Source organism: Aulonocara sp. 'chitande type north' Nkhata Bay, linkage group LG2 (assembly GCF_057382095.1).
Source record: "Aulonocara sp. 'chitande type north' Nkhata Bay isolate Kocher_YH1m ecotype deep benthic linkage group LG2, A_spYH_male_GT1.1, whole genome shotgun sequence".
NCBI lineage: Eukaryota > Metazoa > Chordata > Actinopteri > Cichliformes > Cichlidae > Aulonocara > Aulonocara sp. 'chitande type north' Nkhata Bay.
In genome coordinates this window covers 4,396,949-4,416,474 of record NC_141345.1, presented here as the reverse complement: position 1 = coordinate 4,416,474, position 19,526 = coordinate 4,396,949, and the positions used below count along the sequence as shown (strand labels likewise).

Below are 19,526 nucleotides of genomic sequence, written 5' to 3'. Positions count from 1 at the left end.
ACTGTGTACTACATTGTCTTATTTAATTAGTTTAGTCTGTTACTGTTACTCTCTTGAAGCAACTGTAACCCACATAATTTCCTTAGGGATTATTAAAGTATTCTGATTTTCGTCTTTCATATTTATATTTTTAGTCTGAATCAAAACACCCCCCCCCCATTTTTCTGCTTCTTATAATAATAATAATAATAATAATAATAATAATAATAATAATAATAATAATAAACTATTTCTCATTTCTATTATATTTTCTCATACTTGGACTCGGACTCCCAGAAGCCTTTGTAGTTCTTCTCTGTGTTTACTACCAGCTGACTTCCGGTGTCTTCCCGTCCATTAGCCTCTGATACCCAGAGTCAACCATAACGCCATCCATCTACACTCGATCATTTCCCCATGGAAAACGTTTCCCGCTGACTGGTTGACTCAACTGAATGCAAAATTTCATCGTATTCATCAGATGCAGGTGAGGCCCACAGCACGGAAACCGTCCTTGGGCTGTTAGCCTGCAGGTAGCCATCGACAGGAAGATCGGGCTAACATAACAGCTAATGCTAACGTTAACAGCGGTAGCTTGTTTAGCTCGCAGGGCTTTGTTTATACACCTTATCTGGGTGAAACTCTGAGGTGATCGGTGTCTCCGGGCGAGACACACTCCCACCTAATGCACCGCTTCAGCTTCCAGTAAATTTATGAGCCGTGATGCCTGAATGGGATGTAGCCCCCTAGCGTAACGTAAGGCTAACTGTGGGATTAATCTTTAAAGCTCGTCCTAGTTTAACACGCCAAGACTACTAATTTGGGTTAGTTAAATCACGGTGTGGTAAAACACAAGTTGCTCGGTGCTGTTGCGGTCCAGGCAACTAATCGATCATGTGCAGTTTCGACCGATAGTGTTGTCATGTTAGTTGCAGCGTTAGCCTCCTTCGAGCTCGGTGGGTAACAGTTTGTGAGCGGTGCAATCTTATGGTGTCAGGTTTTTTTTTTTTTTTTGCTGTTTTTGTGGAAGTCAACCTGACAGTGTTGGTGTTTGTATCAGGGCTCTGGCCCCGTCTCCAGCTGCTGAAGCACACCGATCCTGTCCTCTCTGCTCCCCGTCCACGGCCTTCCTCCTCGCTGAGCCATGACCACTCAGAGGGATCTTGATATGGTGAGTGAGGCTCTGTCACATTTCAAAACACACAACTGAGGCGATGCTCTCTGAGTACTCAAAACATAATTTAACATTAATACGTTTGATTATCTCTGTGACTGGTGTAGGTGTTTGTATGGGGGTGGAGGTTGTTTGTGGATTAGCCAACGTGCACAAACACTTAGCTGGATAGTGACTGCTGTTCCTGTGAACACCATCTGTCTAATCTGAGTTAAAACGTTGGCCTACTTTCCTTTCAAGGTTTAGATGCCAATTGATTGCACCCTCTTATTACATCCTGCCCCCACCTAATCCAACCCAACCACAGGAATGGATACAATAATACAAGTTTTTGTTGGCTTTGTTTACTTATTAGTACCATTATTACCAAGAAAAAGATGACAATTATTTGCATTTTGGGGTATTAAACTGCAGTTTGTCTGTAATTTTTATGTAATTAAAAGTTCTGCTGTAAATAAGAGCAGCGACAGTATCAGAAATTAGAAGAAATAAAAAGTCAAAAGAGGCGACATTTATCAGTCAGACAGGCTGATGTTTGTCTGTAGTTTTAGATCAGTTTGTTTTATTTATGACACAATAATTAAATAAATGTGCCTGGTTCAAATAGGATTAACAAAGAACAAAGAAGTAGCACCATGTCACCTAAGCTTTAGAAACAAAGGTAGCCACTTCTAAACCCAAAAGATATGAAACAGCTGTTTCTTTCTGTTATCAACTGCTCACCAAAACATAAAACATAGATATCTGGAGCTTGTCATATTAAGGGCAATGCTAAATGCTATTTCTCTTGAAATAAAATATTTTCATATGGGATTGCCAATTTTTTGTTTTTTAATTCAAATGTTATTACTGGCCCACATTTTTACAATTGCTGTCTCCATACTGAGTTCCTAGTATGAAAATGTACAGCATTGATCACACGTGTGTGCATATTTCAGGTTTTGGATTGTTGGTGAGGCAAAACATAACTTTTTAAGGACAATGATTCAACTTTTTGTGTTGTTCTATGTTATTTTAGTGTTATTTGTGTCATTTAATTTTATATATCTGAAGCGTACGCTTTATTGAATAAGAAGAGTGTTAAACTGCAGATATTAGAATAGGGGTGCCAGACATAAAGCCCTTAGGCCAGAACTGGCCCAGCAAAGACTCCAATCTGGCTCACTAGGCATCTTAAGAAAATGTGAAAGCATGGTTAGTTTTTGAATTTTTAACTCTATTTTCACAAGTTTTCAGCTTTTCCTATTGCTCCAGTTATACTACACCAAAGCACAAGGATATTCTAAAATTGTAATTACAGGACAATCCAGAACCTTTTCTGTTACTTGGTAGTACTTTTGCCCACTTCACATCAAAGTGGAATGTATGTTGCACATGATGTAAAATGAGTTTGACATCCCCGTATTAACGGAACCCATGTTTAGTTTTTAAAAAAGAATAAATGTTGTCAGATGTTTTATGTAGGACACCAACATGAGGTAAAACCCACAGGAGGCCAGAGTGGGATTTAATAGATCATCTCTCTTGGCAGCTATCCTGAAGCTCGTGGCTGACTATGTTTTTAGGAAACTTGACCAGCATGAAGAACAGATAAGCCTCTGCTATTACCTTTAACCCTTAAAAAGTAATCATAACGCCACTTGGAAGACTTCCTTTCGATTGGTGAACCTCAATGACTTTGTGATGCAGGATGTTGCCATGGCAGATTTGACTTTGTTTTTGTTTTGTTCAGGATGAGGGAAGGGGGACAAAGCTTGTTAATAATGACATGGGTATGCAATCCCACATTGAGGTTATTCAGTTCACAGGGGGATGGGTGAGCAGGGGACCACCGAGAGGAAAGGGGGTGGGGGGGTGGGAGGGTGTATTTGTAAACAGATCAGAGAGTAGGGTTGTCCCTTCCTCACGTCACACCTCGTGATTAAGTCTCTTTGTTCTCTCCTCTGTGATTTGTGAACCAAAGAAAGTTCATGTTTCTTTTTTTAAGAAGGGCACACGTAGGGGGAACGTTCCCCCATCTGTCAGCTCTGAATCTAGAGTAGAGATGTCCCAGCAAAAAGATTTAGTATTGTTCTTTTTGTATGTTTTTGTGGAGTGATTGATCAGAGATGAGAGCTCAATGAGGTCCAGTGACAGAGGTCCAAAATGGGCTCAAGATAATTATTCAGTTAAGGGTGATGTTTTTAATCCTGACCACGAGCCTACCTTCATGTAGTCTAATGTTGGTGGAAAAATTTGACTAAAATATTCACTTTTTTTTTTAAATTCTTTTTTAAATTTAAAATAGTGTGTGAGGAGGGTGACACATGCAGCAGCAATGAAGCAGTCAGCAGAAATGAAGCATTATGGTGGAAAATGAAACTATATTTTATAAAAATGCCTTAAACAGCCTAACTGTGGGTACAGATACAATGAAATTTTTGTAGTTGTTAAACGGCTGTAAAGAATAGAATGAAATAGAATAGAATTGCCCTTTTATTGTCGTGAAACTGTGTTCTATTAAAATATAAGTAGTAGACAATTAAACCAGAGTTACTCCACTAGTCATAGTAATCATAGTTTTCTCTTGGTTAAAACGTTTTACACCTTTATCACCTGGGATGCCACACATGTTAAAGCACTTGCTGATCACAGTCTGCTTCATAGAAGCTCTACACTGTCTTGCTTTAATCTTCAACATTAGTTTTGCTTTACTATTTTCCATAAAAGTACACCCAACCATTTTCTACCACTTATCCCCGTCTAGGTCGTGATAGTTTGTTGATAGGAAAAGGTGCAGGATCTACATTCATGAGCGCAGCCTTGTGACGATTCTCAAGAAAATGCTGTTAACTGATTATTTATTACATTAAACAATTTCTTTCAATTGCAAAACCAATGAATAAATGACAAAGAGGTTTCTGTGCGTGAGGGTGCAGCTAGCCCCTGACTGCTGGGTGATTTATGACTTTAAAGCCAGCGAGTTTCAGCTTTTATGGAGGAGCAAGTACACTTGGTCAAAGTCCTGGTAATTTCTTTTTTTTAATTGCATATGCAGGGAAAAAAAACTTGAGGTAACTGTTAGTGAAAAAGATTTTATGACACTTTGTTATGACCTTCAGTTGTGACATATACTCTGTTACATTCATTTTCAAGCTTACTACTTATTTTCAGATACAGATTTTAAATCTAAATCAACCGATAATTTATGTGATACTCTTATATTTTAAGTTGGCGCCAATTAAAGTAATTAAATTAGCTTTTTTTGGTGTCCTATTAATAGTCTGATCTTCTGGTTCCAGTGGGCATAAAATGTTGGACACTGCTTAAAGGCATGTTGCCCATGAAGTTTCCCCTTTTATTTGTTTTTTAACAGATATCTTTGTGTAGATGCCCAGAGGATTTTTTTTTTTAAAAAAGAAGAAGAAGGAAGCCCCTCTGTTAAGAGACCTTCCCACACACACTTGCACGAGTCCCCCTTGGGGCTACGCACTGGCCATGTAAATTTAATAACATGGCCCAGAGCTGTCTGGGACACCTGGGGTTATCGCATTAGGCCGACAGCCCGGAGAGGAGCAGCAGCACCCTGGAACTAAAGGCCCAGTGTTCTCCCCCCTCTGCCCCACCCTTATCTGGTGTTATCTCCAGCAACAGAGGCTCACTTCACCGTAAGCCCTCGATGAATGAAGTCGCCCAGTCAGAGGGTGAAGATCTGGTGTGGCTAAATCTAATTAGACTGGAATGTCCGTCTGTTCGCACCCTTCAGAAGGTCACCTCATGTCTGAGGAGGTTAGAGGAAGTGAAGGGATTTCGCCACGACTAATTGAGAAGAATTTTAATGGAAGTGTGGCTGGCATGACATTTCTATGGACCCATATTTGAATGCTTTTGTTTGTCGCTTTAGGTACACCTCCGCCTTATCCTGGTCAGTGGCAAAACACAGGACTTCACCTTCTCCCCAAATGACTCGGCCACGGACATCGCCAAGCACGTATTTGACAACTGGCCTGCAGGTACGTTTTAAAGGGTTCAGTCTCCTGTTCTTCACTTTTAATATATTTCACACTTTGAACCTCAAAGTCAGACTGATTCAATCTCATACAGTTTGCCAGTTTCTGCAAATATTTAACAGATGTGGAATCAAAACCTGATATAATCTCTGTTTAAAAATATGCAAGTATTCACACTCGCTGATTTAAACAAACTGACAAGCTTTCGAAGTCCAAAGCAGACAGGTGAGTTTGTAACAGTGTGAGGTGGGCAGTAAACTCTGCTTTTACTGCCTCATCCAGGGGGACAGATTTGCTGTGCACAACCATGTGAGTGTCAAAAAATGGCAAGCATGCTGCTGGGTTTGCTCATCATGTGACACGCAGCCTTTGGACTTAGAAACTGCAGACTCTTCAAATGAAAACTCCTCGGCTGAAGCCTCTCGAGACTTCATGAATTCATTCATGAATGAAAGCAGCGCTGAACTGCCAGAAACTGCAGTTTCAACTCAAGAGCCACTTGAGTCAATCCCCATAGACTCCCATGTTTACAGCCTGGTAAGACAGCGATATTGACCTCAGTGGAGAGTTTAGCTCTTCATAATAATTCTGAGAGTTATTGTGGATACTGGAGTTGGGGACAAGGCTGCAGTACAAGTGGTCAGGACAGGCAGCCATGCTGAAAGTCATCCGGACCTGCCCAAGGAGATTATTGCGAGGTTTTTGAACTTTTTTTATCACCCTAATTTTTGGATCACACCTCGTGTTATGGTGTTGGATGGGGGAATTAACATTGGAGCCAGGGCAATAAACTAGCCAGGCCAGTACATTAGCTAGTATTAGCTCATTGATGTACTGGGTACCAGTGTGCATGCCAGCTGATTAAAATACAAGAAACTGCCAGTTTGAGTTCATTTGGAAACAGAATCCAGAACTTATTTAAAGGTTTAAATTGTAAACTGTGGGCTTTGCATATATCACAGTCTTCAGAAATATGCTCAGCAATCTGTATCTTGGCTCTTGTGTTTAGTGTTTCTAGGACAATAAAATACTGCTGGCTGCATCAGTTGGGAAAGTGATACATCTCTTCTTTCCCTCCTTGGCAGGGTGGGAGGAAGAGCAGGTGAGCAGTCCCAGTATACTCCGCCTCATTTTCCAGGGACGCTTCCTTCATGGCAACGTCACCCTGGGAGGTAAGACCATCGCTGGCCAGAGAAAGCATCAGAGAGAAACAGAATGGCATCTTTATGCTTTTATCTTACTGTAAACGCTGTTGTTAAATTACTAATGCCAAAAACGGCATGCGGGCATATCTAGCAGCAGTACACAAAGCTCTTAGTCTAACGATTTACAGTCATGAACTTCTGCCAGTGTCCTCAGATTCCCAGGCAGCATCCTTCCTCCTTTGCTGCTGTTTGGATTATTTCACTGAACCCAAAACATGAACTGAAGCAGACAGTATTTCCTGATTGAGAACCAGTCTCAGTGCTTCTGATCTCTCACACTGGCTGGACATTTCCCTTTAATCAGAGCGATGTGACGCAAGGATGTGTGTCTCTCTGTTTCGTGTAGAAATAAATGGGAAGTGAAATCGAAAACAGCCTTTATCTTCTGAGACTCATCTGAGAATTATCTGCTGGTATGAGTTTTTATTCATGCAGTATGCAGCGGTAGCAGTAGGTACCATTTAGATTTTATGAACAAATTATACTTTATTAATACCAGAATTTGTAAACTTGTTACATTAGCTAAAAGACTGAACACAACCTGTGATAGCTCAATAAAAAAAACAAAAAAACAAACAAACAACCCAGAGTGAAATGGCTCAACAAGAAATCATATAAAATAAATGCAGGTATTGTGGTATGAGGCAGTGAAGATTTCCTGTGTCTGTCCTTGTGAAATGCATCTTAAAGTGCTTCGCTGCCTTCCAGTAAGTGATGCAGAGGATGGTCCATGATGGTTAACAGTTCTTTAACCTCCTCTCCAGCACAGCCTCAGTCATTTGGATGCTGGGTTTGCAGGCTTGCTCCAGTGGAGCGAGTGATGCCAATACTGAAACTGCTTATCAACAATAATGGGGTAATATGACCTGATTTGTTTTATGCATGTCCGAAAACGCCATACCGGAAACGTGAGCTTTGTCCACACATACGAAATGGGCTTCTTCCTGTTCCTTTCACAATAAAGGTCCTTGACATAGTCACTGCTTGGCTGTTGTACATATAATGGCTTAAAAAGCACAACAGATTATGGGATTAGAGTCAAGATTTTTCTTTCTTTCATTTCAGTACTTATGGGTTTTTGTTTGTGTTTTTAAATAAACCTTTTTTTTTTCTTGTTTTAAGAATGTCTAATATAAGACAATGAAAATCTCCATGTCAGAAACTCTTTTTAAGAAGCCAGTCTATGAAGCTGTTTTTGAGATCCATGAAGAAAATGTTGGTTTAGTTGTATAAAGTAATTATATTGCATTAAGCGTGGCTTTAATTCAAGCTTTACTTTATAAATTTATACTTTAGAAAACACACAAAGTTCAATGTGCAATAGAAGAGATCGAGTCGGTCAGATAAAAGAAGATCTCTCTGTAAAAAGATACAAAAATATAAAGCTTACATTTTTATATAACGCCAATATTCATAATATTCAGATGTCCGGTAACATCTGTGTATTGTGTCGCTGCCTTCAACAGCCCATCAACTTCTTTCTTCTTGTGATTTGTTGTGGAGTCTTCTGATGGTGGCTGCAGTTCCTCTTTCTGCGTTTCTGTTCAGAAATTTTAATCAAACAGTACCAGGAAATCTGCCTTTTACTCTGTAACCGTGACAGGAAGTGCACGTATTTTTGCTCACGTGTAGAACAAATTGTTTGCCAGTATGAATCATGGTAGTGATCATGTACCTCTGACCGCAGATTGCCTACATTTAAAAGGCTATCCGCTGAAGAAGGTGTGGCTGCTGATTGTCTTAGCACTCATTAGGAACATTTAAAGAAGTCCTGAGTTTATAAGTCAGATTAAACCTTCTAGAATGTGACCTTGGTTTGAGATTGAGAATCCCATCAGCATTGTACATGGGAAGCTGCACTGAAGAAGCTTAAGCTACTTAATTCTGAAGTATGTGGTGTTCTCCACCTCTACCTGAGGCCTGTCACCCTCATCACTCTTGTGGAGACTTAGAAACACATTTGGGCTTGGCTTTAAAAGCAGAGTTTGATTTTTTTATTTATTTATTTTTTTTAAAGGGTTGTCTTTCTCTTCCAGTTGGAAAATTAGTGTAGATACAACCTAGTGCATCAACAGTTGATGGAGGTTGCTTGGTGTTGCTAGGTGAAATCTGTTGCAAAGAGAGTACTGCACCATGGTTGCCTGTCGTTTGTATGGAAGACACCAGCTGACTGCAAACACTCGCCAGCTGCACTCTGAGTGGTATTTAAACTGTAAATGTTTGAAGGAAAGTGCTCTTAGTCTCCAGCTTTTGTTGAACTTTTCCATCTGAGTAATCTTTGTCTCTGGTTTGCATCGCATTTTTTAAACCGTTTTACTAGTGGTCAAATAGTTTGCAAATGTTTGCAGACAAATCAGTGTCTTCCATGCAACCTGTTGGCAACCTTTGATCTCATCTCCTGTGTGACTGAGGAGCTTTAAACTCTGTATATCACAGTGCACTGCGATTCGTCACTAGTGTCACATCTGGTGCTCATCACTGTTCTGCAATCAAAAAAAATGGCTGGTTTTACACGTTTTCTTGTTCTCAGGTCTCTTGTAAAAGATTTTAATCTCAGTGAGGTGAGACTGTCTGATTAAATATGTATAACAGAGGAAACGGAGGAGGTTTCTGGTGCAGCTTCACTGACTTCTAAATTGCAGAGAGTCTGAAGAAGTGAAAGCGACAGCAGCACTTTTAGTATATAGAACAGTTTTTTTTATGTGACCATCTCATTTCAGCTTCAAACCTGATGCCAGGTAGACTTATTAATATGTGTAAGGAAAGTTTTTACAATTAAAGATATTCTAGTGGCACATGTAAATATTCATGATCCAGCTTGGTTAAATGAAGGTTATGATGTTGAAAATAAAGTGATTCCTAGGTGAGACAAATATAGATACTGACAAGGTCATAATTCATAGCATTCGTATGCAGCTGTTGTTGCTGCCACCATTTAATTAGATGGGAAAGTACAAGGATGAATCCTAACGTGTTTTATGTGTTTTCAGCTCTAAAGCTGCCGCCGGGCCGAACAACTGTCATGCACTTGGTTGCCAGGGAGACTCTTCCAGAGCCCAACTCTCATGGTGAGGAACTTTCATCTGCTCCTTGTTTTAGTTTTTTCTCGAGGTGCCAAACTATTAAAAAAAAATTGTTAAACTGTCACTGGCTCTAATATACCATCATGCATAAACCATCATGCTTCTTCAGTACTTTGATGTAAAAGTTCTCAGCCGTATGTTGGATGTAATCCATCCCGTCACTACCAGCAGCCAAACTCATGACAGGCGTGTGGATGCCAGCGTGTAAAGAAAGAAGATGAGTGCTGCTAAAAAGACTAACTTTAGCCACACTCGGCTAGCTGAGGCTAACACACGGTTTTCCTTAGCAACAGGTGGTTGCCAGTAACTCGTCTGTACACCTGCATGACTGGGAGTTCAGCAATCATTTTCCTAACAATTGCACTCAACCAACAGCAACCGGATGGAGAATACTCATTTTTCCCTCAAAACCTGTGGTTATCAGATGGTTGCTGACCAGTCTCTAGGCCTGTGTGACTCAGGTCTAATTCACTTGATGCTACATTGTCACTGTGATTATAGCTACGGACATTTTTTACACTGTGCACAGTGCAGTGGCCCACACATTTCAGCAGCTTTTTGTATGTTTTGATTGTTGAAGAATGCGTAAACAGTTTTGAGAAGCTTTTAATAATGATCAGGTGACCCCCACATGAACAAACTCTTTGCAGCTGTCGGGAGGAAGAACCCCCTTCTAACAGGAAACAGATCCCAGTGAGGTCTGTCTCATGTCAGCTGGATGTTTTTGTGGGTTTTTTTGTCTCACCTCATCTCTCTGCTCTCTTGTCTTTGTAGGTCAAAGGAACAGAGAAAAAACAACAGAGAGCAACTGCTGCCTCCTCTTGTAAAGCTACAGAAACAGCCCCTTCCCTTCCTTTAATTACGCACACACACATCCACACACATGCACACACATACACACACATATATATATATATAAAACACACACATTCAAACAAGCATACACTCCCTCTCCGCTCTTTCCTGCCTGTCGTCCCGTCAGCTGTGGATCTGGAATAAAATGCAGGAAGTCCGTTTGGGGTCCCCCTCCCCCCTCTTTTTCTCTCTCTCTCTCTCTCTCTCTCGCTCTCTCTCTCTCGCTCTCTCTCTCTCTCTCTCTCTCTCTCACACACTTTGGTTGAACTGTCCAATCTGAGGCTTTTTTTGTGCCAATAATGTTCACTTTTCTGCCCCCAAACTTCTACTGTTGTTACTACTTTTTCTTTGAACATCATGACATTGAACAACATCGCAGATCCCTTCACTGCTGGAGACATTTTTGAAGAGCTGTCATGTAGTGAAAAAACAAAACAAAGCAAACAACAACCCAGGAACTCGCCTCTCTTCATGGACACAGAAGTGCTACAAAGGATGTGTGGGCTTTAACCCTTCCATACTAGTCACTTGGATGTTTTCCCCAGGTCTTACTGAATGGTGTTAACCCTCTCGTTGCACTTAACCAGTTTAATTCTAAAGTGTTTGCTGTGTTTCATCTCCTCCTCCTTTGTGGCTTTTTGTTTTTGGTCAGATGAACAGACCTTAACTCCTCCCGAACCCAGGTGGTAGAAAACGTGCCATCCTCTTCACAGACTGTTTCTGCCTCTCAGTAACTGACGGTCAGTAGGCCGTCACCTGCGTCCGTTCATGGACCAATCGAGGAAGTACTTTTATCTGGAAGAGTAAAAACACCTGAGGGTCCGCGGGAAACGGGAACAGACTCCCCGGCGAGGCTTGAATAAATGCGGACAGAGGATTTCAGCGGATCATGTGCGCGCCATCAGATGTCGTGTTCGTTCCTCTGGTGGAGACTTTAATGACTAGGCTGTCGATGCTCCCTGGTGATGGGAGCCGGCACGGCGGGCCAGTTAAACGCAGACAGAAGATGCGAGCGGGTATCGGTTTGACGCCCTCCTCTACAGGACACTGAAAACGAGGCTGAGTTTCTCTCGTTGGATGACTAGAGAGAGAGAAAAAAAGGAAAGTTTTGGAAGTGTTTCGCCTCCTTTTTTCATTTGGATGCTGTCGTTTCTTCTCGTTTGCCTTTTATTGTGGAATTCAGTAATATCATTAATATTGAAATTTAAATATATCAATTTTTATCTTGTGTATATGTATTTGTTGAATTTTTGTGCGGGTGAGTTTGTGTGCGAGTGTGTCTGAGGGTGTGTGAATGCGTGGCATAATGTGGACTAATTTGGGGGGTGGGGGGGCAAGTGGTCTTTAAAAAAAGAAGAAGGTGGTGCACTGGGCGTGTTGATGGGCTGTGGTTTCTTCAGAAACAGTCGGAAACCTTTTGATTCCTTCCATCGAGTGTCTTTTGGTTTGTGTTTTTGTCAATCAATGTCACTGCTATGAAGATTAGCTCAGTATGAATAAATGTAAAAACTAAAATGCAATGTGGTCTACATCAAAGCTTGTATTATAAATTAATAAATCTTTACATAAGGCAACTTCTTCTGCATATTTGACTGTTTACTTTCTTTTGAGTAGCTTTGCATGACTAATGTTACTAAAGGCCCTTATTGATCTTATACCGCACCTTGATGGTTCAGCTCATGCTCTGAAACATTTCAACTGCTGCTCCTTTAAGACCGTATTGTTGTGATTGGCTGTCCTCCACATACAGAAGGTTTACAGCAGGTGGGAGGGGCTAGTGTCCTGCAAGCGAAAATAAGGTGTGTTTTAAGGGCTTTGTGCTTTTTTTTTTTTTTAATGTACACATTTCCCATAAAACAAGCCTATAAAGAAAAACTCCACATAATCTGTGTATGCAGCTACAGGATACTGAGTCATCAAATGATGTGACTGACAGTGAGGAGGTTAATAAGGATGAAAAGAAACTAAAAAGGAGGAAAGTATCACAAAAACTTCGCCTACAAGCTAAAAGAGGCACCAGGACCAAAAGTCCCCTTGAAGGATTTCACAAGAACCTAAATGTTTTGTGAAAGTGTCTGATAAGATGTTTGGAGGACAAGCACACTACATGGACAGAATTACTGAGCCATGTGCACATTATACATACAGGCAGTACTCAGCCACGATGCTCCCAGCACAGAGTGTTTATGCCAGAAGATTGTGGAATTAAGAAAATGAAATGTCACTAAGTGACTTGTGACAGCAGTTGCATCCCATTACAGATTTCAATGAGCTCTTTAGACCAAATCTTTCACAAGTCATTGTAAAGTCAGACTGTGTGGCTAGGCACTTGATCTTATACACAATGGCAATGGGACTGAAAACACTTGAATTCAAATATTAAAGAGGTGTTGCCTAATACTTTTGTTCATGTTGTTGATGTGGTAATGGAAAAACTTTTGCAGGTATTGTTTTCGATGTTAACTGTTTCACCTATAAAAATGACATGTGACGAGCTCCCCTGTAACCTTGAGGATGAGTTTTCCTCAGTTCATATCAATGAAGACGTAGTTTGATAACCATCAGAATAGAGTTTTTCCAAGGGTAGCTACACAGGCAGAGGCCACCCTCACTAATGTCTTAGTCCTAGTCTGTTTTCAAGTTGTAAAAGTTAAAGATTTGACTTGTTTGTACTCTGACCTTATTACTTTAAATTCCGGTCATATCAAATAAGAACATGGCACCACTGTAAGAGCAAATGTTTATGACTAAAAATAAGGAAAAAGATAATAGAGTTGCCTTAAAATATTAACCATAGTTTTCAATGTAATATGATCAACTGTCATACTCTGAATGAAGAATTTTAAGGAGGCAGGGTTATCCCTTGGTTAGAATGATCAGTGATTGATTAGATAATTTATTTAATCACAAAAAAGAAACTTTTTTCTTCACATAAAAGTTGGCATCTAGATTTTTTCCCTCTGATCTGTGCTGTAATCTTTGTGTTTTTTGTTTATTTAACTGCACAAAATTGAAGTAAGGGATGTTTTTCTATTATTGGGGTTAAATTAACCTTGAAAGAATGGTCTACACGGATATTTCTAAAGGTTATAGTTGCACAAATTTTCTGTTTGGAGCTTTAACGAGAAGGAGGCCGATGGACAAACTTCTAAAGATCTACTTGGTAGTATTGTTGCAGTTTAACGTCTTGACCTGTAGGTGGCATTGTTCCTCTTTTTGCCTAATGAGTGAAGGCTGTTAGAGGCTGCTGGTGGAGGGTTTAAAAGTACAAAGCGGTGAGGAGTGTTTCCACGGATGGTTTTTGAGACTGCTTGAAGTTTAAATGAAGTCGTTTGAGGGTTAAGTCTGACAGAACCAAGGGAAAGGAAACAGCTTGCGACCCACATGCTGTCATCTCCATCAGCTCCAGTCACTGCTGTGTTGTTACATCGGGGTCATGACTTTGTGTTGAGCTGATTTCTCCTTGTCTGCCTCAGGAATCCGCTCCTGACGTGTCGCTGCAAGACATCCAGGTTTCCAGTTGACACTGGCAGCGTAACGTAGGAAAAGTGCAGTCCACCCACATCCCGCTGAACATACTGCACTTTTAAACCTGCTGCTGTGCAGAAGCCTTTTTTCTTTCTGTGTCCCCTCACCTTTTCCCTGTGACCCCAGTAGTTTTGGGAGTTTTGACAGAATTCAGTGGAGAGAAGAGCCTGAACAGGAGCTGACCGCAGAGGAGTCCAGGGAGGCAATCTGCTGAAATCTCGGCTACTTAAGACCACCACATTCACAGCTGCTTCTGCAGGATGAATTGCTTTCTGTGGTCAACATGACTCAAAGCACGCATGCAGACAGTTTCTTGAGTGTGCTGCGGTGTGCTGCACTCAAACCACCGTTCGCTCGTGGCATGTTGTCCCTCTGAGGGCGGACTGCACTCCTGAAATGTAGGGCTTAACTCCCACTCTGACAGCAGAGGTTCTTGCTGCTTTCTGCTCCAGGAATGTCATGTTAAGTCGAAACACTGCTGTAGTTAAACTGTATTATTATTATTTTAGCTTTTTTTGTTAGTGGGAAGAAAACAAACTAGGCCCGTAAGTTTGTGGCTTACCTTATGTGGACTATCACAGAGGATTTTAAATCACTGGTCACTATATTCTTCATTTCCAGTTAATACTTGTACAGCTGCTGTTATTGTGTATATATTTATTTAGATTTAGATTTCTTCATACATTCTTATATAGTTCTATATTGTGTATTTTGTTGTACAGTTATTTTATTTTCAACTTTAATTTATATATTTTATCTTATTCTTCCCAGTTAAATTTACCCTTCATTCTAATTTGTGTTGTACAGTTATTTCATTTTTAACCTTAATTTATATTTTATTCCTTCCTAGTTAAATTTACCCTTTTTAATTTTTCATATTTATTTCCTATCTTATTCATAGCCTTTCCTTTTTTTGTTTTCTTTAGGTCACGAGCAGTTGTCCAAGCATTTCACTACATATCGTACTGTGTATGACTGTGTACGTGACAAATAAAATTTGAATTTGAATTTGAAAAATCAAGCATCAATCTATGATTGAATGCAGACTTTCAGCTATAAGTCAAGGGGTTTCCTAAATGCAGCCATATTTATTCAGTCTCCCACTTTCAAAGGATCAATATCAACTGGACAAACGAACAGATTTTTAAATACTGGAATTGTTTTTAATAGTAGGATGAAAATCCTTTGCAGTCGACGACTGCCTGAACTCTAGAACACGTGGACGTCACCAGACGCTGCGTCTCCTTTCTGGAGACTCTGCTCTGCTAGGCCTTTACTGCAGCCGCCTTCAGTTGCTGCTGGTTTCTGTGTCTGTCTGCAGTCAGTTTTGTATTTAATAACTGAAAAGCTGCTCTACTAGGCTGGGATCAGGTGACTGACTTGACCATTGAAAAATAAACATTTTATTTGCCTTGAGAAGCTCTTGGGTTGCTTTTGCGGTTTGCTGTGGCTCATTATCCACATGCACTACTAAGTGCTGTTTCTCTCCACGTCCATACTTTTCTCTTCCCATCATTCTGGCTCCAGTTAATTGTGGTTTCATCTGTCCGAAGATCTATTTTTTTCCAGAACTGTGCTCGCTCTTTTAGATATTTCCTGGCAAAGTCCAACCTGTCCTTCCTTTTTTGTTTTCTTGTCTTGTTTGCACCTTGTTGTGTCCAACCCTCTGTTTCCATTCATGAAGGAGTCTCGTGCTTGTAGACCCCGACAATGACATGTTTACCTCCTTGAGTGTATTCTTGACTTGTTTAGAAGTTTCACCATGGAAATAATTCTGCCATCATGCACTTCTTCTGTGGTCTTTTTGGTGTTGCTTAAGAATGCACCAGATTCTAATTTTTTCTGTCTCTCTGCTGAAGAAGGCCATGAGATGTGATAAGAAGCTATGAAACAGCTGCTGGACCATATTTTCTGCTGATGTTTGATAATATTAAACACTTTGCCAAACTTCAGGGTAATTTTGCAGACTTTTGTGGGCGTGTAACCTCAAATCCATTCATTCATCTTTGCATCTTTGTCGTTTCTTTTTATTTAACAAATTTAGAGGCGGTGGCACAGGGGAGGTTCGTGGATGTAGCAAAGGAGGAGAGTTTCTTTTCGTCCCATGCAGAGGGTCACTGTGACAGATGACGATGCCAGGGACAGGGTGAGATGGAGGCAAAAAGGTCCTTACTGTACTGACCTTGAGGTGAAATTGTTCTTTTACAATTAGAAGCTGTTGCCAAGCTCCAGAGTAAAGTTTTAAGGTTGAAAAGAAAAGAAAACTTTGGTAGTTTTAAGAAATGATCATATTTGCTCATTAATGTCCCTCTCATCTCTGAGTGTAATGCAGGACAACTGAAGAACAGGAAATGCAGCTTCACATGAAGACTGAAAAATAAAAGCTCACTTTAGTTTGTTAGACTCATAACTGTTCAGAACTTCTGCTTTCTGTGAAAATGCACATAGTAGCTGGACTGGATGGAGAGAAAAGAGCTGAATGCCTGAATCCACAGGCGACTCTGATATATGTGTTATTTTCTTTGATGGTATTTTGAGCTCCAAATCCCCCGTTCCCTTCATTGTAACTCATTTTCTAATCTGCCAGTTCCTTCTGTATTAAAACCAGCTGTGACCAGCTGTTAACACACACACACACACACAAAAGCAAGCACATACCGCAAGCGACTGATACACTAAAGTTAACCGTTTGGAGGCTGAGTTTATGTTTTGACACCTTTCATACTGCATAGTATCATTTTTAGAGTGCAAATTCAGCTACAAAAACATTATTAAAAAATTAGAAACATGCCTAAAATTTGACAAATGTTTTATTGTAATTAGTCAAAATGTTTCAGGGTTATAGAGACTTAATTTCCTCTCTATGCTTTGTTTCCTTTTATATTTAATTTTGCCATTTTTTTAACCAAAATTTCACCTTTTACAACAAACACGCGCTTATACATATTAACAAGCCACTTTATTAGGTACATGTTGCTTGTTCTGTGTTTGACTGATGGCGTGAATCTTCTGTTCCACCTCATTCAAAAGGTGCTCTATTGGATTGAGACCTGATTATGTGGAGAACATTGGAGTACAGTGAACTCGCAGTCATGTTCAAGAAACCAGTTTGAGATTATTTGAGCTCTGTGACATTGAATCAGACTGTGGTCATAGAAGGGCCGACATGGTCAACAACGATACTCAGGCAGGCTGTGGCGTTGCAGCAACGCTCACTTTGTACAAAGAGCCACAAAGAGTGCCTGGAAAATATTCCCCACAGTGTTAAATCACCAACAGCCTGAACCACTACTAGAAGGCAGGATGGATCCATGTTTTCAGTTTTTATTACGATAAATTATCGCCCTACCATCCAGATATCTTAGCAGAAATCGAGACTCATCACACCAGGCAACATTTTTCAAATGATCTATTGTCCAATGTTAGTGAATCTACGCGAGTTGTAGCCCCCGCTCTTCTGTTCTTTGCTGGCAGCAGTGTACCAGGTGTGGTCTTCTGCTGCTGTAGCCATTCTGGAATCAGAGATGCTCTTCTGCATAGCTTACTTTGGTTCCAACGAGGGGTTATTTGAGTTAATGTTGCCTTCTTATCAGCTCAAAGCAGTCTGGCCATTTTCAATCAGAATCAGAATCAGAATACTTTATTGATCCCTGGGGGAAATTATTTTTTGTTGTTTGTTGTTTTATTTTCTTCTGACCTCTGATATTAACAAGACACCCAGAGAATTTTTGCTTTTTTTCGCACCTTCTCTGTAAATCCTAGAGACAGTTATGATGGAAAATCCCAGTAGATCAGCGGCTGCTGAAATAGTCAGACAGGCCGGTCTGCCACCAACAGCCACGCCAAATTGAAAGCCACGTAAATCAAAGTCAAGCACTTTGTTTTCTTATTCGTCATATTTTTGTCACATGTGAGACGCTGGCAGCCATTATCAACTTTTCCCTGCTTTGAGTCTATTTGTCCACACCAGAGGTCCTCTGATGGCATGAAATGAAAGAGTTCAGTAGGCCAGTGTGAAAACATACACACTCATGCAGGGGTTGAATTAACCCAGCAGGGTGTTAGCAAATGAGCAGCTTTCATGCTGCTTCCAGAAGCTGCTGCTGTCTCTCTTCATCTCCAGCCCTCCTTTCTTCTCCTAATTGGGAAAACGACACTGGTTCCTGGTTTCTGAATGAAGGGAATGTAACCGGTACTCTGAACCAGGTGTGTGTTTTACCTTTGATGTTTCCATAACCGAGCTGCAGCAGAAGCGTGACTGAAGGATGGGTCGGTTTATTAACCGTTTATTTTCCCAGATGGTCCCCAGTTTCTTGTAATGTGCTGCTGTGAGGGAGCCATGGCTTTAGCAGGAAGGTCAACTCTGTGCATGGGAGAGAGAGAAGGAAACCTCCAGGGATCATATACAAGATGGAAATCTAAACACTTCTCTGCAGTACTTTGGTACAGAAACCTCTAAAGGTGCAATAAAAAAGAAAAAAAAACAGACTTTTGCTGACTCCTTCAGGAAAAAAATGGCCAAACGTCATGGCTGATATGCTTGTATATAATTTATAGTCTGAAAAATAATTTTATCATTATTCTACAAATAGTCTTTTCTGATTTGTGTGCTTGGGTAAAAGTTCCTTCAGTCCAAAACTGGGGTGAACTTTGACCTCTTTCACATTGTCCACAGGTTGCAAGTTTGCACTCCTTTAATTTTAATGCGGTTAGATCTACATTACTTATTAATGTACGTATTATATGTGTCACGGACCCGGATCTGGAGGACTCGGGGGTCCGTGAGCAGGATGGATTATTATTATTATTATTATTAGTGTTGTTGTTATTTGGGGATGTGTGTTTTTCTGCACTATGCTGTGTTCGGGTTTCCACTCATATGTAGAGGCAGGGTGTGTACATGTGTGGCTGGAGGATGGAGAACAGCCACATGCAGGCCTGATGGGTGTGGCCCTGCAGGAGGACTGGCCGCACCTGAAGTTCCTGCCACACACCTGTTGGTGATCAGGGCTCGTCGGGGGAGCTACTTAGGAAAGTGTTGGAGCTCCCACGGTGCGGGATCATTAAGCTAAGACTCCAAGTCAGTGTGTAGCAGTAGGAAGTGTGGATCGTGTGTGCGCGCGGGTTCAGTGTTTAATGGCTGCTTCTGTATTGTCCTGCAGGTGGAACAAGGGACCAGAAGGGCAGCACGCACAGGGTGTGCAGAAACACTACTGCCGGGAGCACGAGCACGGACGTCGGAGGGGAACACACATATGGGAGTCTAGGGAGCAAAGGGGATTTATTGGGCATCTGTTACCTTCACTGTAAATAAAGTGCACTGTTTCCATCGCAGAGTCTGCGTTTTGGGTCCTCATTCCCCCCATAGCCCCACGGTCTGCCAGCCAGACCGTGACAATATGTGGCTCATGTGACAAATAATCCAGAAAATATTTACTGGTATGCTTTAAAGAATTAGAATTTCAAAATAAGAGCATTCTGTTTAGCTTTTTTAAACTTCTTATTGTCAAATATTTTGTCTCTTCAGCTTTTTTTAGCCACACCTGTTGAGTAGCAAACAACAAACTCAGCAGACAACAGTAAAAAGACCTCTGAATTTCTTCCAGGCTGTGTAAAGTCTTTCAGTTTATTAATGGAAGATAAATATGCTTTGAAAAATGCAAAATCTTACAACTTAAGCCTCACCAGACAATGCAAGAAGACAATAACTGGC

General features: G+C 40.7%; 1 protein-coding gene across 1 annotated transcript; it reads left to right on the top strand.

Moving 5' to 3' along the window:
* Positions 1–308: 308 nt before the first annotated feature.
* On the top strand, positions 309–11,874 carry ubl3b (ubiquitin-like 3b). The gene is made up of 6 exons (XM_086303067.1): positions 309–466; positions 1,040–1,150; positions 5,037–5,145; positions 6,228–6,314; positions 9,338–9,415; positions 10,205–11,874. The coding sequence occupies exons 2-6, from the start codon at positions 1,124–1,126 to the stop codon at positions 10,255–10,257; spliced, it is 354 nt and encodes a 117-aa protein (XP_086159193.1). The 5' UTR covers positions 309–466; positions 1,040–1,123; the 3' UTR covers positions 10,258–11,874.
* The last annotated feature ends 7,652 nt before the right edge of the window (positions 11,875–19,526 follow it).